Consider the following 25,146-nt stretch of genomic DNA (forward strand, 5'->3'; position numbering starts at 1 on the left):
CACACACACACACACACACTCACACTCACACTCACACTCACACTCACACACACACATAGACACACACACTCTCACACACTCACACACACACACACACTCTACCTGTAGGAGAAAGTGCTGCGCTCCTTCGGCAGCAGTGTCTTCAGGACAGGCTTCTCATAACTGCCTCACTGCCCAGGAGTCATTCCATATGCTCGACTCATTCCCACTCAACGGCAGCAGTGGAAAAATACACAGAGCCTCTTGTGATATCTGACACATAGTTATGCAAAAAAAACAAATGAGGCCTGACATAACACATTCTTTAAGTGCAGTCTCTGTCAAACACCACCATCAACTTATCTGAAACAAAATGCCTGCCCAAAAATATATGAATCCAAATTTCAAGATATTTTGATCTTGTGTCGCAACTCAAAGCAGTCCTGTGATTAACAAAGTTGAAATGGAATTTTTCCCAACTAGTGGAAAAAAAAAAAGATTAGCTGGCATGTTTTATTGGTAGGCAGGTACTTGCCTCGAGTTTGTTTGTAATGAAGTGTTATTCGACCGCTTGAAGCGGTGTTATTGTTCGACGGCCCAACCCTGAGGAACGTTTGTAGTTTGCGGAGAGCGAGTGGTGTTGCTTACACAACACATGCTTGCGCAGACAGGTGTTTACACTTAAAAGCTATGATACTGCTTAGTGCTCGCCTTGTTTATAACGCAGAGATACATTATTTGTCCTTTCGGTGCCCGTTATGAGATGGGATTGGCTTTGAATATGCGCTCTAATGGCGCCATTACAGCTTTTCAAAGAGAAGGCCTAAACTTCTGCCTTTGAGGTCAAGCCGAGTCCTTGAAATTCGGCCCGTGGCGTCAGCCCAAAGGCATCCTGGACGACGACGATTTCCTATATGACTGCAGCACCGGCGTTCTCTGCAGACCTCCACTTCGCTCTACAACGATGCCCGTTGAGACCAGGCCATTTTCCGGAACCTTCCGAATGGAAGCGTTTGAGTGGCTATGCCTAACCGCTAATCCAGCTGGGGGGTGGGCCCTCGTGATGGACTGCCACGCACTGTTTTTCTAAGGCCGGGATGTTTGCCAGGCTTCTTGACAGCCCTTATCAGGGGGTCAGCCCGGGGTTAATGTTCAGCCGCCGGGGTCACGCTGAGGACCCTCCCCCGTTCGGCCCCCCAGTCATGGCTATCCTCGGGGCTCCCTGACGCCCCGTGACGCAGGGGTGACGTAGCGCTGTCGTGGAGGCAAACAGAGATTAGAGGTCTTTAAGGAGCTGGGTTTAAGAGCCCTCCACCCCCTCGAGGTTATGCGAGCGCTTGCTGTGAGCATGACCCGGAGAAGTGAGGAGACTTCGGATAAACAAACAAACTCCCAGCATGCACTCAATGACAATGACGCTGTTGACTCTTCAAGGGCAGATGAGGTGCTTCTCCTGCAATGAATAGATTACCTTTAGTGTAACGATCGTGATAATAATGATTTATTTATATAGCCCCCAAAGCCGTTTACAGTGAAGGGAGAAACTCACCTCACCCCCCCACCGATGTGTTGAGCCCACCGGGGTGACGCACAGCATCCAACACACTCTCCACTCATCGCTCAACATGTATTCGGTATTCAAAAGTTAACATGTACGCCTCCATACATCAGAAAATGATTGTGGCAGTTTCCTGGAAAGTCTCTCGGTAAAAAAGTCCCAGTATTTAAAACTGAACCGCAGGGTGTTTGGTTTAAGGGCATATTTCTGTATTTTGGGCACCTTTCCCTGGGGTTTCATCTTCTCCTTGCCTTCGGTCCTTGACGTATGAAAACCTGAGTATTCACGGCATCCTGTCTGTTAGACACTCACCCCGCCAGATGCTCACAGCATGTGGTCCTGCCTTTAAGTGGCACTTCACCTTGTCATAACCCCTTACGGACCCACACTAAGTATCAAGCTGACTGAATGAAAATATAATTGTCCCATACAGTACATTGAAATGGGCCATAATGGTCCATGCCTCCTAATTTGTCATGTTCAGATAGTAAGCATTCATTCTCACTTGAACAACCACCTATCAATTCAGGAGAGCTCCAACAGACAGTTTCTCTACTGAAACACATTGCTTCAAACATTGAGTTAAGCTCATGTCGACATTGTGTCTGAGGAGCACACTTGATGTGTAGCTTGCACAAGCAGACTGCAGCCATCCGGGTGACCACAGGATGTTTCCAGGTGCCTGATGTGAAAGTACATCTCACTGACGGAAGCCCCTCCCTTAATGCAGTCCTACGGCCAATTATACCTTGCCTTGTAGGGGCTACTGGCCACATTTAACACTGGCATGGTCCTGATTTGCTATCCACCCAATAGAATAATGCCTTAAATTATTCTTTAAATTAGAATGGGCTCGTTGGTGACTGTGCTGAGGGGCACTGCGGTTCTGTAGGGCATTGCCTGTGGCCCGGCGCCATGTTCTGAGCGGATCGGGCCCGGCTGCCATCTCCCATACTCCCAGCAGCTGGGAACACAGTTGCTGTTATCACAGCTGGATCCAGCCCTGGTGTAATGCCACTCGTTAGAGACGGACCTCATCCGCATGTTAGGCATTAATGCGTGCGTACGTAAACATACATGCAACATATATCCTCCGTGGGTGTAACAGGAACACGGCTAATTCCCTGGTAATTAAAAGGCACGCGGTCAGTAACGGACACCGTGTTTTCATTGACTGGCTTTGCAAATACACACAGGCCTGGTTTCCACGCATCGGAAAGGGCCTTATCTGCGCATCTTGGTTTTATCTTTAAGCTCGAGGTCCTGGCGGCATTTTTCAACCCCCCCCTCCAAATTCGATCCAGCGCTTGAAGACTTTGTTACACTTGCTAGGCCGAGGCGACCCCTGAAGGACTTGTTTGACTGGCTGTTTTATGGTTTTTGGGGTGGACGTCTGATGGGACGTTGGGGGCTCCTGCCTGTAGCAGAGGAGTGTGGGCCAGCGGGGCTGAAGACAGCCGTGTGAAACCTGTTTGTTTAAGACCTGACGGCCGTCCAAACCCAGGTGCTGGCGAGTGTTTCGCTGTGCGGCCGTGTCTCTGGACGATGAGAACTGATGTTTCACTTTCAGTGCGTTGGTGGATGCTGGAGTAATTCAGGGTTTCTTTCTTCTGTACTCTCCTCTCCTGTCCTTTCTCATCCTCTATTTTACCTCTCTCCTTCTTTTCCTAATCCTCTTTTTCCTCATTTTCTCTATTCTTCTTTCTGGCCTTTCTCTTCTCTCATCTCTCTTCTGCTTGCTCCTATCCTCATCCAATCACCCTTTTCCCTTCTATCCTGTCTTTCTTTTTTACTCTCTTCTCACTCTCCTCTCTCCTCTTCTAATACGGCCTCCTCTCCTCTCTCTGCTCTCCTCTCACCTCTTCTCATACGGCCTCCTCTCCTCTCTCTCCTCTCTCCTCTCATATCCTCCTCTCCTCTCTCCTCTCATATCCTCCTCTCCTCTCTCCTCTCCTCCTCTCATATCCTCCTCTCCTCCTCTCCTCTCCTCTCTCTCCTCTCTCATATCCTCCTCTCCTCTCCCTCCTCCCGCAGGTGTTTGGGTTCCAGGCAGGCCTGAGCTCCATGGACAGCGACGGCTCCTTCCTGCCGCTGACTCCCATAATCCCATCCTTCAGCACGGCGCTATACGGCAAGCTCCTCAGACTACCTGCATACTGGTGAGTTCTGCTCTACTGGTCTCCAACTTCTCCGCTCAGAACCCCTATATATTACACATTTTACACGCCCAAACACAATTTCTGCATGGTTCGTCAACATACACCAAACTAGGACTACAGGGCAGTATATCATTTTATCTCCTCCGCAGGTGGTGCAGTCTTGGACTGTTTCCCTGAAATATAACAAACGCGTTTTATACATCGGTAGCAGCAGTCGTCCTACCGTGCCTCAGGCCGATTCGTATGAAAGATTGTTTAGTCTTGAAGCAGTTTCCACCTTCATTAGCTCAGTGGTTAATAGTGGAAGAGGCCCAATAAACCCTAAAATGTAGTTACGGTGTATTGCCGGCTGCCTTGATTTGAACCGTAGTGTTTTTGTTGTTGTCGAGAGCAAAGTCTTCTGGTTGGACAGAACAGAGGAATTCACTGCAACGCCACCCATTATCCATTATGGGGGTGGTGAAGCCTGACCTTCCCATCTCTACTGCAGAGATTCCTCCCCTTTCTGGCCCTGATCAGTTCTGCTCCTCTGAGGGCAAACCAGTATGATTATCAAGGCTGGGTGTTTGTCATGGGGGTCACGGTTGTCACGGATTCTGTGATTTTTGGCAGTTCTGTGACTTCCCCCCAGTTTTGGATTATAACTCTCAACCGTAACCTAGCTTACAGCGACTAACCAGCATTATGTCAGCGTGAGGAGAGCAATGATGGATGGGCAGTGACCGGGGCAGACTGTGACGGACGGCTGGCAGCCGAGGCTCAGCGCCGGACCGTCCGCAGCAGCGGGGAGCCGTACGCCGATCCCGAGCGCAGGAACGTCTCCCAGTCGCAAGCAGGAAATGAACTCAGACTCCACACAGAGCAGACGGTGGCCAGCAAGTGCATCCTGGGACAGCGGCCTTGGTGTGGGAGCGGTGGGAGCTGCAGTATGAGTATGCGGGGAGAGGGGCTTTTGCGGGCTTGACGTGATGGATGAGCGAGGAGTCGCAGCGGTCGGGGAGAGCAGAAGAAGGGGAGTCATCGGGGAATGGCGTACAGTTTCTCACATACTTTCACAAATCTGGCAAAATGTAAAACATTTGGCTTTATTTTTTTCTCTCCCCTACCCCCCCCGCAGAAGAGAGATGAATCATTGGGACTCTCCCCTCAGGAGGAGTGCTAATGTGAAGGCTGGTGGCATTGGGGGGGGGGGGGGGGTGAACACAAACACCGGGGTGATCCTTGGAGATGAAAGTGCATCGCTGTCCAACTTGGTGTCCTTCAGGCAACATCTGGGAGCTGTTCTCTGACACGCTCACTGCCACTGCAGACCGTCCGCACGCACATGCACACGCACGCCTGCATGCACATACACACACACACACACACACACACATATGCACACACGCACACACACACGCACACACACTACAGAATACAAACTAGAACACAACATACACTTGCAAACAATAACACACAATAATACAAATGAACATACAAACACACAATGACAATAGCACACAGACTCACACACATGCTGGCAATAACACACAAGAATAGAAATTATAACACATTTATACACAATAGTTTGTACTATTGTAACAGACAGACATTGTGTAACACACCATAACACCAACATGCGCACACACACACACACACACACACACACACACACACACACACAGTACCAGACGTACCCATACCTCATAACCCAGACACGCACGGTAACATAGACTCCATAGCTACAGCACGCGACCTCAAACCAACTATGACATGCACGCCCAGACGGCCAGCACTCGTGATGTGCACGTCTGTATGAGCACCACTATAAAACGTCTGCATTGAAATTGATTCTCCTCCATTAGTTTGGACTTAAACATGTCAAGGCCGCATATGGTTTGGGCTTCTCAGGGCTCTTTGTACATGGTACTTAGGAGGGGAACCCGAGTGTACGCCTCCCCTGCCCTCTGCTCCTAATCAGAGGACCCGTGTGCCTTCCCCCCTGTGGAACGTTTCTGCTGGGCTCCTAACTCCTAACACTTGGTTTCCGATGTGAAGAGCATGTTATTTTTTTTCTGACAGTGGCTGTGTTTCTCATCTCGGCCAATCAAGATCAATAACGGCTCATTTCTTTTCTCTCGGCCGTTAAACATATTCACTATATGAACCCTCTTTGACATTAAGAAATGCGCTTTGGGTATCTGGCATGGCTTTGATAGTAAGTAAACAGACGGAGGGCTTTTGTTGTAGGAGCTTCGACAGGCCTGGCATTGTCAGTTGTGTGCTGCACGTGCCTTACCTGCCTCCTTCACACGTACACACAGCTTTGCTGCTTCAGTGGATATTCGTTAGTCAGGTTGCAAATGCGTGCATCGACCCCTTTTTCCATTTTTGGTTATTTTCTCCGTTCTTCTTTTTTTGAAGCGGATAAGCCTCGTTTCCGAAATTCTGACAGAACTCCAAACCTTTTTCCCCAAAGCTTTTTTTTCCTTTCAAGTTAATCCCTCCACTTCAGATAATCATCGACTTCTGTTATTCTTTCGAAGGCTATGAGGCGAGAACTCATTGTTTCGTCTTTGTTTTGTTATTCCTTCGTCGGTTTTTCGTATGTGACCCGACCCGAGGCGGTTTCTGGCCTTCCCCGGATCGCGGCGCGCGGCCCTGACTCCGGGCTAGGTGCTTCTGGGGCGCTCCTTAGCGGGGCCTGACGGCTCATTGTTGGGAGGCTGACGCCGTGCCGGGCTGACAGAGCTGCAGTCGGACCCCTCCTGGACCTGAAAGCCAAGTCTCCGGCTGGAGTGACAGCCGCTCGCTGGATAAACAGAAACACCACCAGGTGGTAGTGTTTAATTTAATTTATTTATGTTTGTTTTGGGAACCTTTCAGAAGTGATGTAACTCTCTCAGCGATGTCGTGTTCTCTCAGCTGAAGTGTGCGATTCTCCAGCTCTCCGCTCAAAAGGGGAGGAGAGGGAGGGAGGGAGCGCGGTTTGGTGAAGGCCCTTCCAGTAAACCTCTCTGGCGGCCCGGTGTCAGTCTCTTGTAGCTTTGTTATGTAAATTTAAGGAACAGCTTTTCCATTACTTAAGGTTGTGGAAGGTATAAAGTTATCCCCTTCTGGTTTTCGGGGTTAGGGCTGAGTATTTGAGTGGCGGGAGAGCAGGAGGGGATGATGTCACCGCCTCCACTCGTAACGACGATATGCAGTATGAAGCGTCAGGTGATCGAGGTGATGTTATAGGCTTCAAACTTACACCGCAACATTGCTCTCGTCCCGCCTGAGGTTATTTGGCAACAGGAAACATGGGGCTCATTCCAATTGTTTATTTTTCTCCTCTTTTTAAAAATGTATTCTACTTATTTCTACTCCATCTACTCTATTTGTCATCAGCCTTTTTGAAAAAATACTTCCGCCCTGATGTTTCTACTTTTACTTCTAGCTCCTAGAAGGAACATTTAACATGTTGGAATGTCCTTAAAGATGGCGGAAGTCAATGAATGTCTAGGTCAGGAGCAAGAAAAAGAAAAAGAGGAGAAAAATAAGCCATTGGAATGAGCCCCTGGTGTCCCCCAAAAGTGAGGTTCTCACTGCGGGTCCAGTCACTGGAGCACACCTCCATTTTGGCTCTCACGCTTACCCCACGGCGTGAGGATGGCGGCGTGCCTTTCCGGGTCAGATAAACGAAAGGTGTCGTTGTGCACACTCTTTGTCCCGAGAGAAGAGCAATGGGGCGCCGACAGCGTTGTCATCGCTAATATGTAACTCCGGTGAGCGTTTGCTATTGTTAAACAGTAAACCCGCCCTCGTATCTCACTGTCAGTGACGGATGATGCGCTGAGATATTCTGTTGGTTTAAGAAGAGGCTCTTAAAAAGCCATTAAAATCCGAGCTGAGGAAATCGAGCAGATACAAATGCCTTTCTCCATCTCTCCCTGCTGTTTGTACCGGGCTGAACGAAAAGAGAATTACAAAACCGTACTTTCCTATACTCTCAGAAATAGAATGACACTGGAGATACTTTTTTGTTCTTCAAGGATCAAATTTCCCAAATATACCCCGAAAGTTCCGTAATGTTCCGTAATGTTCTCTTTGTGTACAAATGTGTAAGTTTTCCTAGCAAATACAGTACTGGCTATGGGTACTATCTTATGTACCAATAGGGTACCACCCTACAAGCATTTGCTTTTACAAGCTTTTTACATTTTTACTTTTCGTACCCTTATTTCTCAGTGTAGTCCCAAAGGTAGCCACATTTGTCGCTCCCTAGTCCATCTCTGGATTAGGGTCTCACGGCCATGTAAACACCACCTCTTTCCTCAAAAAGGGTTAGAAGCAGTACAAAGTCTACCCTCCCCAGACCAGAGCCTCCCCCGCCCAATTAACTCCTCAGTACACAAAACAAAGCCAGAGCCGCGTTAAATGAACTTTCGCTCGCAGTGAATTAGAGAGCAGCTGAAAGGCATCAGGCGCTACTTAGGTTTAATGAAAGGCAGCGTTCGGACCGCCAACTTCACAAGGACCCCGCCGAGAGCTCCAATTGGCCCGGCTGTTAAACCTGTTATCCCGGTTAAAACGAGTCCCCGTAAAATAAAGAATAAAGATACCCCACCTGCATCGATCCCCAGCCCCACGCGCTCCGCCCGCATTTCCCGCGGCGACAGCACCTGACGTCCCACTGGCCCAATCGGGGGCCCACCACGACGCCGGCCGTAATTTACCGCCAAAAGTTTTTATGTAGCGCAAGAATTTTATGTAGTGTGGCCAGGCAGTTTGTTTCTGACAGAAAATGTATTTATGAGCATGCGGTCATGAGCATGGAGCGGTTTCATAAGTTTTTTTTAATCCCAATCCTTAATGACAATTACACGATTGGTGGAAATATACGTAATGATTACTCATAGTTTTCATCTGTGCGGTTGCTGTGTTTGTATTAATTTATGCTGTTGGTGTGTCATTAAAATGAAAGGCCAAGCGCATATTTAGTATGAATTATTTTCCTGTTCGAGAGACGTTTTTTGTTCAGTGTATCTCTGGTAGTTCAGTTGGACTCCCGGTGGAATTCATTTAGGGGTACATTAAAAGAGAGAGAAGGATTTATTTGCGTGTTTGGCATGACAGAATACAGTTTCTAAGTTTAATTTATTGAGGATTATGAGACATTAAACATGTCATGTCTGAAGCATGGCTCGGTATTTCAACTCTTTTCTCCAGGGTACTTGTGGCGTTCCTGTTTTGTGTCACTCAACAAACCTGGTGGTCACATGTGAAGGGGAGGGGTTCACAGGGGCCCTAGGGCCACAGGGGGGCGGGGGTTCTGTGAAGGAGTCCCAGGGGGTCCTCAGCAGAATATTTTGTGTTTTTTTTTTATAGATTTTACAGGTCCTTGCTACAATTATGCTGAGTTACTATGGATTTATATGCCTACATGTTGTATTGATTCATAATCTAGAGTGTCAGAAAGTAGATGTGATTCCATGTACTGATGTATTAAGTAGCTGTTGAATTTCAGCCCTCAGCTTTGTGGGGTGGTTCAGGGTCATTATCGGGAGCCTGAGATGGGCGTCCTTATTTTTCTGACCGCAAAACTTCTGTAGACTCTTCCTCCGCCAATGTGGTCCATAATTATGACATAAATGAGAAACGGTCCTTTTCAGAAAAAAATAGCATTTTTAAAGTTTTTTTTTTTTGCGTCTTTTCCATTTTCCTTTCATTTTTTCCCTCCGTACCCTCAATTAATATAAGCCTATTAGCAATAACTCAAAGGAAATTATTTAGTCATTTTATACTTTATAAGATGCCAGCTGTATGCTCAAGTGTACGTGACTTAATATAAATGTTTTCTCTGTCATGGAGCCTTTCCAAGCGCCTCATATGGCAGAAATTAATAAACGAACACGCAGTCTATCTATCTTGTTCAGGGAATTGAAGATTAAGAGAGGGAATTTTAAGCCGAGTTCTTTGAGCTGGCACAGCCTCGCTCAGCTCCATTCCCCCCCTCACTTACAGTGGTTTTTCATTAAGGGGGCGCCTTCGCCAAATTGCGTTGACCTAGAAAGAAAGACGGTGGGGTTTGCATTAGGAGAGCTAATGGCAGATGTACGACGTCCACTTGAGCGAGTCGCTCGCTGAGTCACTTCAGAGCCCCGCTGCAGGGCGGCGACGTCCCCCGAAGTGGAGCTGCGGGAAAGTGACGCTCTGACCTTAAGGTTCAGAGGGCGAGGGGAACCGTTCGTTACAAGGTCGTCACACGCCCTGACACACCCCTGAGAGGACAGACGAGCCGGACACAGGGGGATACCGAAATTCCTGCTTGCACCGAGAACCGGGATACCAATGAATAAACTGAAATAAAGGACATCAAAGCGAAAACAAACTGCTTTTCAGCCCCCTCTGCCAGTTGCCCAACTCTCTTTCGGTGGGTGTGGTTTCCTGGTCTCAGCCGCCTACTGTGGAAAGAAGCACCCTATAAAGCTTATAAATTCCTGAATTATAAACTCTTGGACTGATTTGTGATGTAGTCCAGGTGTGTGCCTACTTAGCCAGTAGGCCTGGTTCTCACATTGCCCTGATCCCTTCCCGCAAACTGGGCCAGCATGCCACAAAGGTGTAGCCAAAGTAAGGAAACAATACCTGCATACTGCTATTAGCTCCCTGGTCATATTAATTCAAGTGACAATATTTCGACCTATGACCCCACTGACCTGACGAAGACCAAACAGGTCAAAACGTTGGGGCATTAATAGCACTGTGGTGGGTATTACTTCCTTCCTTACTTTGCCGCCTTCTTTTTTACCTAGCACCTGTGCTAAATACTTTGGATAATGCCTTTGCTTCTATTGTACAACGCGTATCCCCCGTCGACGGAATGTTCCAGTCCTGGGCGCGGGGGAAAGCGCGTGAGCCTGATCAGAGGACGCGTACGCCGCGTGCCGGAGGCCGTTAAAAATTTGCGTCAAAGCTTCACCGGCTACATCTGGTGTGAGGCAGTTTTATTTCACAGGTGACATGGATCAATGGGTGTATTGAGACACACCGCAGAAGGAAATGTCGTCACTGGGTACGATGCCCGGTGGCCCCAGTCCTGAACTCTGGAGCGACTTCCATCCGCGCTCCCTAGCAGAGACCGTTTTGGTGACGAGGCAGCCCCTGCCATAGCCGTCCTGTCGGTTCTGTGCTTGCTCCGTGTGTTGTTTCTCCGTTTCAGTGTCCTACTCCACTTACCATATGTGAACCTATGAGTGCGTTTAGTTAGATTGATACTCCAAGGCTTTTTTTTAGAGGTCCATATTTTACAGCTTTCCAATATTTTATTTTTAGGTCCTGATATCTGATATTGATATCTGATATTTTAGGATGTTTGTGTGGTTTTAAGTACCAAAAACAATCTCTGTCCGGTTTTACATGTCCAGTCTCCAGCTTTAAAGGAAAAGGATGTTTTAGGATGTTTAAGTCTCATTAATATCAATGAACCTCTGTTCTGATTGTCTAGCTAAATTGATGCCGTCTGTGCCGAGCTCTTGGATTTCTTCCGGCTGCAAGGTGGGCTGTGCTGAAGCCGGACATATGCAAATGAGCGTAAAGTTCTGACATTGTTTAACTCCACAGTTTCTTAAAACAGATCATGTGGATTCTTTGAGGACTGCACGTTTTGATACTTTCGCAGTGATCGTATTTGAACTCATTTTCAACAATAGCAAAGACTCTACAATAGGTTTGAAGCCTGTAACAATCACGCCTAAAATGTTGTTTTAATGTGTCCCTCCCTGGCCTCTACACCCACCAGCTGCCACGGCTGGAGAAATAGAAGAACTCTGACATGTAATCAAAGTGACATGGAAATTTTGCGAGAAATTTCCAAGAAGAAAATGTATTTGGGCATTTGTGCGCTGGAGGATGATTATGACCTAAGCTGGAGCGGCTTGCGGACGGTTCTTGTGTGTGTTTGGGGTGTGTGGTGTTCCACACGTGTAGTTATCCACTCTGGTGTGTCTCCTGGTGTTGTCTGAAAGCCTTCCCGCACGGCTCCGAGCTCCGATGGTGGGAAAGAGGAGCAGCCTGGAAAACCTTCCGTCATGGCCTGAGGGCTCAGCTGGCAGTCTCCGCAAGCCTACACAGTCTGCACCGTGGTGGAGTTTTTAGAAATTACCGGAAACGTCCCACGCGTCGCGAATGTAAGGAGGCGGAAGCGTAACGGCGGAAAGTGCGTTGCCATGGCACGTCTTTTTCCGTTCTCCTGGCCGACCCGTCCGTGCCGCCCGCGGGTCTCGCCCCGGAGCCTGGCAGCTGTCCGCCGTGCCGCGATTAAAACGTTTCTCCGGGTAATCCCTGTGAAAATGAAGCGGTCTCCTGGGAGCCGGGGGCCGGCCCTGGTGAACCTGATGCCGGGAGAGGAGGGGGGGGCGGGGGCAGGGGGGCAGCTAACAGGTGGGGGTCATGGGGCACTGGAGATTGAGGAATGCACACCTCGAACGCACGAACGCTGCACACCCCCCACACGCCTTGGCTCGGTCCCTCGACGGACCCCACCTGCACCCCCTCCCCCCCCGCCGTCAGCCGCTTATGGCCCTCTGCTACCTGGGAAGCCATTTTGTAGTGTTGCTGGGATGGAATGGTTTATGTACTGAAAGCAGGTGAAGTGGCCCACCCAGGTTTTTCCCTGTCGTATACAGTCATTTTGGCCCATTTGAGTAAGAGGCAGATCTGGGTCAGATTTGTAATTGTTTTGGATTCAAATACTTTTTCTATGCTTTATGTGTAATGGAAGCTTTGAAATACTCTCAAAAACGGAAAACCCTGTCGTCTGGTCCTCTTGATCGGCCTGATTGCACCAGGCTAGATCAGTCGAGCACAGAAAAGTAATTGAATCCATAAAACAATCACGTATTTGACCCCGGTCTGGTAAGTAGCGTTGAAACTAAAAGCAATTTAGGAACTAAATAGTATTCAAATTTGATCACTGGTACTACCTGATAAGATGTATCCAGTTCAGATGCCAGTGTAAGATTTTTACTCTTAGGTCTTTTGGGTGTAATGGTGTCTGCTGGTCTTAACAGACAAAATTCAATAAATTCTCTGGCATGCTGACCATTTTGCGTTGTTATTGACGCTTCAAAAGAAGGGTTAGAGCTCCATTTCTTTTCAGTCTGTGCTTATGAGAAGCCCCACATAATATTCCGATTAAACCAGCGTTTGGTATTTGTTTGCCGTCCCTCGCTTAAGACAGAGGCAACATTTTCCATGTACGGCTTTGCTGCAGTACAGTCAGCTCTTGTGCCATTATTACCTGCAGGTGTGTTTTCTTGGGTTATATTACAGCGCAGAAACGTATGGCTGAGTCCGTCTTTAGCGAATTAGCCCCGAGAACAGAAGCAATTCTGTTAGTTTAATATATTGCCGAAGTTTGCTTTCGCCAAGCGTGCAGTGCGGCTAAGGTCAATATTTTATGTGAATTGGCAAATACTTCTAACTGAACATAATACAACCTTTTTTAACATGTTGTCACTCTAATGTTTAGGGAGATTCCTTACTGTGTTAGGCAGTGCTGCTACAGTCTGTACAATGGCAGCTAGTGGAGAAAGCAAGAACTGCAGCCACCATGGGGACTGGTGGTGACCTTTGTGAATTTGATACCTCCCCAAAAGTCCCCAAAGTCAGAATGCAGTGTGTGTGTGTGTGTGTGTGTGTGTGTATATGTGTACATGTATGTGGTTTGTGGGAGGTGTATTTTTGCCTTGCTTACAGACTTGTTTTCTGAAAGAGATTGCTTTGTTTGAAAGCTGCGAAGTTCCTGATAGCAAAAGACTGATTAAGAAGTGAAGCCACTTTTAAATGGCCAATTAGGGAGGGGCCTGGGCCAGGATGAATGATTTAGAGAGACCGGGTGATCACTCATATCAGGGGATCTAGAACAGGGTCGTCTCTTGTGATCTATGAGACTAATATGTCAGGGGTAATTGATTAGATTTGCCCCAATGTGTACTTTGTAAATATGCTAAGATAAGAAGAAAAAAAGGAGCTTCAGCATCTTTTCTTTAACCTCGGGATTAGAAGGCAGTGAAATGCAGATTAATGTTCTCTCTACATGGTGGTCTTGAAAAGCAAGAGTTTTGTTTTCAGGGAGGGGTGTTTTTTAACATGACTGAAGACAGAGTGAATGTTTGTTTCTCTGGTACGTTGTGCTGTTTGTGCACGCAGTGGTTCAGGACACACCTGGACACACACACACACACACTTGCAGGAGTCCAACACAGATTGGGGGGGGGGTGTGTGATTGTTGTCTTCCCACACTCTCAAGTGAGTGGCCATTTTTTGTGCTGTTCAGGTTATGAGTAAAAACAAAAAGTAATGTTTTGCAAAGTGCCTGCTGATCCAGGCTAGCAATTGGGCCCAATGCTGCCCTATATGTACTTTCAGTCTGGGGAAGGTGTTGATTTTAATAGAGTGGGCAGCTCCTTTCCCTCGACCAGCGGCCTTTAGAGTGGCCACCTGCTGTAACGGTAATGGTAACGCACACGCACACGCACATGCACACACGCACACACGCACACACACGTGCAAGCACACTTGCGTACGCGTGTACATACATGGCTAGGTAGCAGTGAGCCAAGATAGTATGATCGATTCATTCAAAATTAGGATTGAGTTACCGCCCCCCCCCCACACCACAGCCAACCCGGCTTGCAGTTTCCACTAGTTTTACACTCTGACCGGAACGTTATACTTTCAAATGCCCCCTTAATTAAAACAAATGTATTTTTGTCCGCAGAAGTACAAAGCAGCGACCTGCCAATTCTCCCTTTTCCTGAGTTTGTCCTGGAGCCTCTCCAAGCTGCTTTTTTAATGAGACTCTTGTTCTGCTGGTTATGTTAGGAATTATTCTTCCCGGGAGAGTTATGTATGACCTGCAAGTTTTTGGGCAGACTCACAGATGTTCAGCCTCAGCAGACTTTAGTAGCTGTAATTGCTTCTTTCCTAATTATTCCTAAGTTTAATGCTGTTAAAATAAGGAGGTGCAGTGGCTGGCAGGTCTCCTGCCCTCACCCCTGACGGTCGCTGCTCAGCCCAGCTCAGGTTAGGAGTCGCGGTGCTCCTCATAAACACAGCCGACCTCCCTGCGTGGCTAAAAATAGCGAGAAAAAGGAAAAGGTCAAAGTGGCGTTCGTGAAGAGCGTGCAAAATGGAGCTTCAAAAACAAAAAAGTGTAAAAATCAGAGAGAACAGTAAGCCAGGAAGCAACATCTCTCCGTGTTTGTGAAAGAAATAAAATAGGATTAATTATTCATCTAATCTTTCAAGTTATCAGTTATAGTGAGCGGCTTCCTGCCATTGGACACTGCTGCTGGGAGCGGAATCTTTCTCTCGCTGAGTTGAGAACCCACACACTGCATAGAAATCTTTCTTACTTCTTGACTAATTGCATTTCCCATAATGAATTTTTGCTGTAATATTGTGTTTTTGCCAGGAATACTGTGTAATCAACTTTACTGCAACTGCAGGTTGTGCTCTTGCAACAAAACGAAAAAAAGATAACACACCTGCTATAGAGTTAAAAATTCATTCATCATTAAAAGTAATTCATTAAGTGGTTAAAGACGGATGCACTGATCGAGGTTGACAGGGTACAGGGGTAACTGGGGCTGGAGTCTACCTTTCTGAATCATAAAGTGCGTGTGTGCTTGCACTATTTTAATAAAACTTCTCTTCTGTCAGCGTTTTCTAAATTTAGAGTCTGCAAAACAGTGTAATGGGCATAATGGTTTTCATTAGCCGGCATTTGGAGCTGGTATTACCAGTGCATCGCATGTAAATAATTTATACAGGTGCATAATTAAAGTTTCAGAGGACCACATGCTCGCGACGGCACTCTCCCGCATAATGAACGCTTGTGTAATCAAACAAACTTTCATCCCTTGCCAGTTGCCATTGAAGTGGCTTTTTAAAACACATTGGCTCTGCTCGTGGAATGTTGTTGTTGTCAGTCCTCTGCGGTCAGTCTCCTTTTGTTTCGAGTGACGACTTCGAGACGAAGGCCCGGCTACGTGTTCCAGAAATATGCCGGCGCACAAAGCGGCTGAGGTTTTTTGAGTTATGGGTCGTACGTGAAATCTGTTTCGAGCGTCGTTTTTTTTTGTCTTTTCACAGCACATCACTGGTACCTTTCATCCAGGGTTTTTTCGTTTGCTGACGTCAGTGGGTGACATTCCCTATTTCTAATGCCTGAGTGATGAATGGACACTATTTAAAAGCCTCTGTGGCAAGTCTGTTTTTTCCTATCCCCGTATAAACCATCAAAGCGTGTACAGGTGGCCTGAAATGTTGAGGTCATTTATTTTTATTTGAATGTTGAGATTTCTTCAATTTTAGCTGAAACCAAGTGAACTCCATTTCACACTTGTCTGCCTCAACTCCCCAGAATTCACTGGGAAACTGACCATACCCCTTCTGCCACATAGTACTGCTTAAATTACTGAAGAGTGAGCTAGTCTCTATATGCTTAGACGTATATATTAACAAGTTTATAGTGAACCTGAGTTGTCTGAGAAAGGACGCACGCAATGCATTCTGGACTTTGTCGGAATGTTCGATGGCTTTAAGTAGTAAACTGCAATTTTCAAGTTTGTCCCTGTTCTTAGTTACAACACCTGCTCATAGTGTATACCAACCACTGTAAATTCATAAAAATTGATTCATTTCTAGAGCCAGTCAAGTGGGCCAACTGCCCACAGCAGCTCCTGAATAAAGTGATCTACATGGTTTTATAGATCCCTTTACATTTCTGACCTCACCGGCAGGGTCAAAGGTCAAGCTCATCCAATCAAATGACTGATTAGTTAAATTGGGTGGGAACTCGGGCCGCATTGCCCTCAAGTCAGGAATCCTCTTGCCCTCGCTGAAAGGGAGTCGTGCTTCCCTCTGAAGCTGGGTAATTGCTCGGGAGGAGACATTGTCAGCTCACAAACATCACCCGGAGAGGAGAGAGGAGAGGACGGGAAGAAAGCAGGAGTTAAACGCTCGCAGAGCTGAGAATGAGCTGCATTCCTGGTGCTCAGAGCGGAACCCAACCGAGGCGTAATCAACTGGATGGGGTGATGCTCGGTTTTGATGTGTCGCCACAAACTTGGGAGAAATTAGCCGAAGCCCACGCCGAACCCCCCCACCCCTGCCACGATCACGCAAACGCTTGTCCCAGACCCCTTCAGAGAGGGGAGGGAAACGATTTGGTTGATTTGAAAAGTTTGGAGAGGTTTTCCCTCGTGTACTTGGTAGGGTGGCTAATGAGCGCAGGGGGTTGGGGCGGGGCGTGGCGTGTCGACATAAAGCAGGAGGATCACTCGATCGTTCCCGCAAACTGATTTTCCAGTGTCCGCACTGGCGTGCAGAGAGTCCCAGGAGGAGATCCCCGGCCTCGCTCCGTGTCGTAATGTCCGCAGTGTTCCAGGGGCCTCGGAACACGCTTTTTCGGGAAAATTAAACGGGCACGCTCAGGGCCCAGGCTGCGTTGTGTGCCGGACACATGTGAATTCTGGGAAGGTGGGGGGGGGAACGGGACACATTAATGAGAGAATGGTCCATTGAGACGCTGACTGACAGGGCCAGGAGGATTCTGGGAGGAATACGTCCAACTGTGCCGTTACCTCATCATCAAATATTGGATTTCAGGTCCATCTCAGGGCCCGCTAACCGCCGCTCTGTGTGTGGAAACTGGAGCAAGGGCTCTCTAACAGATGTAATGTCAAATGTCTGCCTATTATTTTCAGGCTCGGATTTCTGCGGTGTACTTCACCTCGTGTAAATCACTATAGTAACATGTTCACAAGGCCCCGTTCTCTTGTGGCCATCAAATTTTTGGGAACGCCTCCCAGAAACCGAACCAAAAAAATCTGGAGTCTTCTAGAAAGGCCGTGGCTGCTTTGGTTCGCATTGTATATTCCTTTTTCTTCACCCGTTCACTCATGTCACATTTGCTGTGAAGTTTCTTTGGACGTCGCAATTAACAGATCTGTTTGCAGGGTTCCAGCAGGTGATTATGTAGCTGGGCCATGCCAAGTCTCACACGCACTCTCTCTCTCTCCCTCTCTGTCCCTTGCTTTGTCTCACTGCCTCTCTATCACTCTATCTCATTTTGTTGCTTTCTCGTTCTCTCTTTCTCACTCTCTTGCTTTATTTCATTCTTTCCATTCCTCTCTTTCCCTATCCTTTCTTTTGCCACAGGACCAAGAGGTCTTTTGTTCCCGTCACCGAGTGTATTTTTGAACTCCCCCACTTCACGGTACAAGCCACCAGGGCTCAGACACTCCTGCTGCGAGCGATCTGCCAGAGCTGGACACACTGCCTGGGAAACGGAGCCTCCCCCGGGGTCAATGAAGCCCTGCTCAACGAGGTCTACAAAGCGTCAGGTAACCTTTTACTGGAAGCCCCGCTCTCCCCCACTCCGCTCTCTCTCCCTCCTCCGCTCAACTTTTGTTCTGAGACCATTTCACATCACGCGCGGTGTCTGGGCGGTTGCCCGCGGATACGCAGGGGTCACAGGGGTTGTTGGAGACCCCTACGAGTTTCCTGTCGATACGCGCCCGATTTCAGCACCTGGCCACCCCGTCACTCACCGCCTCCCGTAACCGCCAATTCCTTCTGCTCAATATTGGCGGTTATTTCTCATTCAAATTTTTATTTGACACCAGCGACACCCTGCATATATTAAGCTTTGGAACCACAGAGGCCTAAACTTTACTTTCTGCCTACCTTTTGTCTTTCTCTAAAAACCCTATGGCAATTTAAACTTCATTTTAAAGTTTGCAGTGCTTTTTGGAGACTAGGCCTCATTCGTGCCGTGATCCTCTCGAAGCCAGTTAGCATGGTAGCCGGTTGCTAGCAGACCTCTCGCGAACGCAAACGCCTAGAACCAGAGAGAGAAGCGCCGGGACCTGCAGCCGCGCTGAAGATTAGCGCTCAAAGCCATTTTACGCCCCATGTCTTCTCGGATGCCTTAATGGCCGAATAATAAATTTTTTGCCCGTAAAAAGTAAGATTCAATAAAACAGTAGCTTTCTCATGATGGTAGCATCTGGACGGTCCTCTGGGGGCCCGGGGATTTTCCAACTCATTAGGATCATGTTGGTTATGCCGTCAACATGGGCCCCGCCAAGCTACCTTTAGGCTCGCACAACTGCCAAATTATTAAATGGGTCTCCTGTGGAGTGAAGTCAAATATTCCCCTCATTCTGCCGGGTTTTTTTTTGGCTGTGGAAAGGGGGCGAGAATAGTAACATTCAGGGACTTTTGCACATCTGGTCTCCCCACCGGCAGGTTTGGGGGGAAAAAGAGGAAAAATGTTTAGCGGAGGGGGGACAGAGTAAGGAATGCACGGATACCTCCCGTGGGTTCAAAACCACAAGAGACCGATGGATTAAAAACCTGCTGATATTTCAAACTGCAGTAATTCAGCTCTCTTTTTTCGGTCTGCCCACCTCCCAGTAACGGTGTAGGTTGTATGTTGTTGACATTATTCAGTTTTGTGGAAAAGTGCAATAAAACAAAATGGCATATAAAATAAATAAGAGGAGTATGGTTTCCCGCAGCTGCGCTGCCTCTTCGGGGCCGGCGGTCTGCAGTGGAAGGTTCTGGCAGAGCGGCGGCTTGTTTGGGGCTGAGGCCTGGCCAGTCAACCTTGCCGAATAGTTTTGGTTCCTGTGGCGGCTGCGGCTGTGTCCACACTGTAATGTCATGACGGGACCTGGCCCGCTCTCTCTCCTTCTGTCTCCTTCTCTCTCTCTCCTTTTCTCTCTCTCTCGCTCTCTCTCTCTGTCTCTTTCTCTCTCTTCTTTCTCTCTCTTCTCTCTCCTCTCTTTCTCCCTCTTCTCTTTCTCTGTCTCTTTCTGTCATTCTTCCTTGGTTTTCTCTGGCTTTCTCTCTTTCTCTTTTTCTTTCTCTCCACCCCCAGCTCCACTAATGACGTTTTTAATAAAATAACCTAATGCAATAATTCTTGACAAAAGCACTTTTATGACAGTGTTGTTTATTTTATTGTCGTTTGATTGATTGTGATTACTCATCAGGCAAGTGGTTAGAAGGCTATCCCCTGCAGAAGACTGGGGATCGTTCCAAACGGCACCCACGGGCGAGATGGGGAAGCAATTGCGTGCCTCATCTGACTTTCAGAGGACACCCACTATTTGATGAGGCATACCAGGCCTTTGTACTTCAATTCGCTATTGACCGGTTGCGTGATCCGTAAATTGCACTATAAACTGTTCCTGGGGTTCATTTTCAGTTGACTTGGTGAGTTTTCCGAAAACAGGAAACGGTGCATTTTCAGAGAACAAAAGGCTTATTTGGAGCTTTAATCAGGTGTAAATGACAAGCGGCGATGTTTGTGGTTGACCCTGCTCTTGGTTTTTTGGAGAGCAGTCTTTTTTAAAAGCAACCAATGCGGTTTTAAAGTAGTGGTTGCTATCTCATACTCCCCCATCTTTAATCTTCCAAAGATGGAGTTTCTGGGCGAGCGTGAGTGTTTTATATCGTGTTTGGCGGTGTCCTCTCCCTCAGAAGTCAGGTGTTCAATAGAGGAAGGTGTTTCATATCGGGGCCGAGCTGATAACAGCGGGCAGGCTGTGTCCTTCACTCGCATGGGGCTAGCACAGATTATTTCATACTTTCCTGCGAGGGAAATTTCCTATTGAGGAAAAAAGAAAAGGCACCGCTTTTAATCTCGAGGTACTGACAGACCGTTAAGTGTTTCTCAAAATAAAAAGGAGCAAAAGCTGGAAGGTTTCAGTGCGTGCTTTCATCTGCGGAGAGCGATAAAAACGGTCCCGGCAATATTTGTGGTAGCCTGCTGAAACCCAGCCGTTAGCTCGTGCTACCTCTGGTCTTTTCCAGTGACAGTTTAATTATAAAATCGAGCGCAGCGATATGAGAGGTAATTTGAGTTGAGTGTAAATAGACGTTGACGTTTTTGCTTTTTAGATTTACAGTACGTTGGTTCCAGTTTTGGGAGCTCAGCGTATAGTCGGTCTTTATGTCCACCAGACTGTTTCAACAGAATGAATTTCTTATTTTTTATTCTACAGTGAAAATCTCACTGGATTGGATAAATAATGAGAACCTTTCTGTGAAATCAGCTTTGCGTACGATTGGTTAATAATGGAAGAGTCGTTATTTCCTATTTATTCTGCCTATCAACAGTGTTTTTGGAGTATATGGCATACAACCCACCGTAACCTGCCAGCTTTTGTTGACTCTTGACGGCGATGATCGAACTGCAATTTTTAATTGTCACTCAGACTCAGGACTGTGGTTACGGTTTTGACAGGTACTGAGGGGTTTGGGCATTCACCCGGTGGTTTCGGGGTTGACCGTTGCTTGTTGGTTTCGCCGTTGACACTTTCTGAAGTGCTTCTGGGTTTTGGCTGGCGATGGGTTTCCCAGCGCCGGTTAAAAGAGTTAGACGCCTGCCAAGCAGCCATTTTGAAGAGCACCAGAGAAGCAGGGCTGCATCTTCACATGTGGCTTTCATTTCAGAACGACTGGCTCTCGACTGAATACATTCGCTCACATTTCGCTCAATTGAATGATGGTCTGAAAATTGTTAATGATTATTGTGATGGAGTGAAATTCATTCCACATGGCACTTGGGGATGTAAAAGCCTTTCAAAAAACCCGACATCATTACATCACCCGCAGTTATTTTGTTGCATTATATTTACGTTTCACAACAAAATAGCTCAGATAAAATAAGATAATATTTATGGCGAGCGTCTGCCCTGATCCGGTTGGAACCCTCTGCTCGGCTGATGTAGCTTTAGATGAGAGCGCTAACCAGAGACGAAGAGCAGGCGGCGTTCTGTTATGTATTATATGAGATGCTCCCTTTCCAGTGATGGGAAAACGGCAGGCTTGTCTCAGAAGAGCGGGGCTGTTGGGGACAGCACAGTCTGCAGGAGTCCAGATCATCACCGCGAATTCTCTCTTTTATTGTGCTTAACTCAGCACAGTTTTTCCCCCCCAGCGAATGCTAAGGAAAGTGGTGTGTGTCTGAATTTATGCTCTCCCCAGTCTGGTGACAATAGAGTGAATCCAGGCACAGTGGGGATGTGCTGGACTGGCTGCTTGGTCAGTCCAGCAGAGCGACTGGAGGAAAACAGCAACAAAAAACAGCCGTTGGACAGTTTGTGGAAATACAGATAACGAAAACATACTCGACCTCTCTCACCTACTGTTGCCCGTTTCGTTCATTCTGCTATGTGCACACATACACACGCCTAAACATACATGCATACACACACAGACACACACCCTATATGCACACGCAAACCGACTCACACACACACACACGGAAACAGACACCAACATCGATATGCACATACAGTCACCTTTACAGGCATGTAGACATAGTTGCACACACACCCGCAGACTCAAACATGGATACTCAGAAGCACTCACCATACTATATGCATATACACACAGATGCAGATTCTGCATTCTGCTGTGTCCACATACACACACACACACACACACACACACACGCACACACGCGAAAGGGAGTAGCCAGCCCATGTGGTTGGCAGCAGCGTAGCCCACAAATCCTGCCCACTGCTACTCCTGGCAGCCGCTAACCTCAGTCCTAACGAGCAGTGACCTCCCACGTGTACAGTCAGGGAGAGAGAGGGGGTAAGAGCCGGCCACTCAAGTCACTGCTGACCCGTGGTCCTTTCTCAGCCAGGTGCATTCTGGGGTGGGGGGGGGGCTGGTCTGGCACTTGTAGGGGTGTTGTGAGGCACCGGGCTGGGAAGTACAAAACTTTTGTTAGTTATTTTCTTCCTTGTGGATAGTCATATTTTGCTTTGTGCACAAAAGTCTGTTCAGGGCATAAAAATACTTGCACAACATTTTCTACTCAACATGAAATGATGTTCCACTCGCACAGATGGTAAAAATAAAAATAAAATAAAAAAATGACAGTCTGGTGGTCGGGCACTTTGACAAACTCGGAGCGACACTGTGGTTATGGCTTCAGCCAGCATCATTTTAGACAAGTTTTGATTAAATTAATATTTGTCCTCCTACCGGAAGGGAGTTGATGGAAGCCGGGACAGTTTGCTTTGTGTCCTCGATCAGATGAAACGAGTTTGCTTTGGTTCAGCGTTTCGTCTGTGACATTGCCATAAAAGCTCTGAGACGGCTCAAAAGATCCACCAGAAGTAAAAGCCGCAGACAACTCATTATAAAAGATGTATGGTTTTGGGCTGTTTTGCCCTTTTAAACGATTCCAGGGTGGAAATGCCTGGCTGATTGTTTTTCCCTTTTAATTCCAGTCTGGAGGGGGCGTAACTGAAGGTGAAACCACTCCCTGAGCTCAGCCTGTCACTTTCAGACATCGCGCTCTGCTACGTCCCCCTGCTTCCGATAGCACACGTCGTTGATACTGTGGAATAATCCAGAAGGACTCCTAAAGGGCCTGTGGGTGGGGTGTTCCGCTCAAGCTCTTAAAAAGGCCCATCCACACCGAGAACTATAACTATAACCATAACGATGTGAGCATCCACGCTGCTGAATGATAACATCTGCCATTTTGCACGTGACGGCCTGTAAATTCAGATGGAATTTGATTGGCTGTCTGTGTTTTTTCGTTCATGGAGCTGGGAAAAAACTCTCTGAAAGCTATGGATATGGTTTGTCTCTGTCGTTGTTGTTATAGTTGTGGTGAGGACTCCAATTGAGATTTTGAAAACGACATATTTATAGTTATCGTTCTTGGTGTGGATGGGACTTTACTCCTGCTGCAGTGATGCTCTCTCTGATGCTCCCTCTGTCTGGGGAGAATTCCACCCCCCGTGGTGCCTGCTGTTGCTGGAGCCCTATTGGTCGATCAGGGGACCAGGGATTGATCTTCCCTCTGAAGCTCTCAGACCCCAGTGGTTACTGGTGGTATTGCAGTTTATTAAGCCTCTGGTGTCAAAGAGCAACCTAAAAATGAGAAATGTCCATTTAAAATCAATTTACCCTGGTCAAATGATACTATTTTGGACATTACTTTTAATTTCCAAAATGTCTTCACACTGAACTATTTACTCTCCAGGGACCCATTTATTTATGAGCCGCAGAGAATAAGCGGCTCATTTTTTTATTCGTACTGTCCCAGTAGCAGTGCGTTTGTTGTAGTGCCAAGAAAGCCCATGAACTAGCTTCATGCGCCCATGGGAATCCACGGAACCAAAAAGCAGAAGCTTTCTCCAGTTCTTGTTTATCTTCATTAGTATTTGTAGCCCAAGCAGGGATATCATTTAGCAGCTTATTTCTCCACCTAATCTTGCTCACCTCAGAATGGCGGGTGAACATCTGCCCGCTTTGGAGGTAAAATCCAGCTATGATCAGCTTGGAAATGATCAGCTTTCAAAACATCAAAGCTTTCAAAGCTTCAGCTGGTCAAACCGTGTTGAGCATGGTCATGGAGCTGGTCTGAACTGGCCAATCAGGTACCAGGTGTTTCAAAACATAGCTTCAGCTGGTCAAACCATGTTGAGCATGGTCGTGCAGTTGGTCTGAACCGGTCAACCAGCTATCAGCTGTTTCCAAACCTACCATGAACTGTTCTTTCTGCGGGGATATGCAAATATTTTACCTACCCTCCTGAAATGGATGGAGGATACACTGCACTTACAATTGGGCGTTCCATATTGAAAAGAAAAGGGGTAATAAAAATGTGCGTTTTTCACCGTTTTCCGAACATGTACAAAAGCGAAGCCTGCTCGCAGCTGCACGGATATACGGTTCATAACGGCGGAGCTTGGCGGGGAAAGGTGACGGACAGGAGAGGGTTAACCTGTTGGCTCTGCCAGACGATTGGCGTTTGATATACGAGCTGTGTCATATCTTTAGCATGACTGATATGTGACCATGAGCACTCCTGTGCCCAGATGGGCTGTGTTGGACGGTGGCCAGGCCAGAGCACTGGGGAGAACGCTGTTGGTTTAAAGCGGTAAGGAACACTTCAGGAAAACACTGGAATTGTTTCTCTTTTTATTAAACCCACCTTTGGCACCTAATTGGATTTCGGTCAATTTTTTTTCTCTCCCTCTTCCCCCGTCCGCCCTTTGAGCGCATAAGACCCCATTTATGGAAAAGCGATGGTAAGAATGTGTGATCCAGGAGACGGATGGTGTCACGACATTCCTTCAGATGAAATGTTGATAGCGGTTCAGGGCTCTCGCTCTCACTCATGACGGTATCGTAATTAAAACAGTCCTTTGTTTTCACAAGTTTAGCGGCCCTTGGTCTCGGCACTCTCCCTCCGAATAATAATAAAAAAACAAAACAAAGCGCACGAGGTTACGTCAGTAACGGTTATCCCGCTTGTTTTTCATGCCCGTGTCAAAACGCCGTGAAACAAATGGGATCGCTTAAAAGCTTGTCAAAAGGTTTTTTTTCCCCCCCGTGTTTTGTTAAAAACTTCATTTTTCACGCCTTGTGGGAAGA

General features: G+C 47.3%; 1 protein-coding gene across 3 annotated transcripts in view; it reads left to right on the forward strand.

The window, feature by feature from the left end:
- The window catches only part of LOC133126743 (intermembrane lipid transfer protein VPS13B-like), a 303,636-nt gene that overhangs the window by 56,418 nt on the left and 222,072 nt on the right, over positions 1–25,146 (forward strand). For all 3 annotated transcript variants that reach the window (XM_061239088.1, XM_061239080.1, XM_061239095.1), the window contains 2 exons: positions 3,572–3,696; positions 17,887–18,071. In XM_061239088.1, the coding sequence (XP_061095072.1) occupies positions 3,572–3,696; positions 17,887–18,071 (310 nt within the window). The remainder of the gene's footprint in view (positions 1–3,571; positions 3,697–17,886; positions 18,072–25,146) is intronic.

This window comes from Conger conger, chromosome 1 (assembly GCF_963514075.1).
Source record: "Conger conger chromosome 1, fConCon1.1, whole genome shotgun sequence".
In the NCBI taxonomy this organism is placed as follows: Eukaryota; Metazoa; Chordata; class Actinopteri; order Anguilliformes; family Congridae; genus Conger; species Conger conger.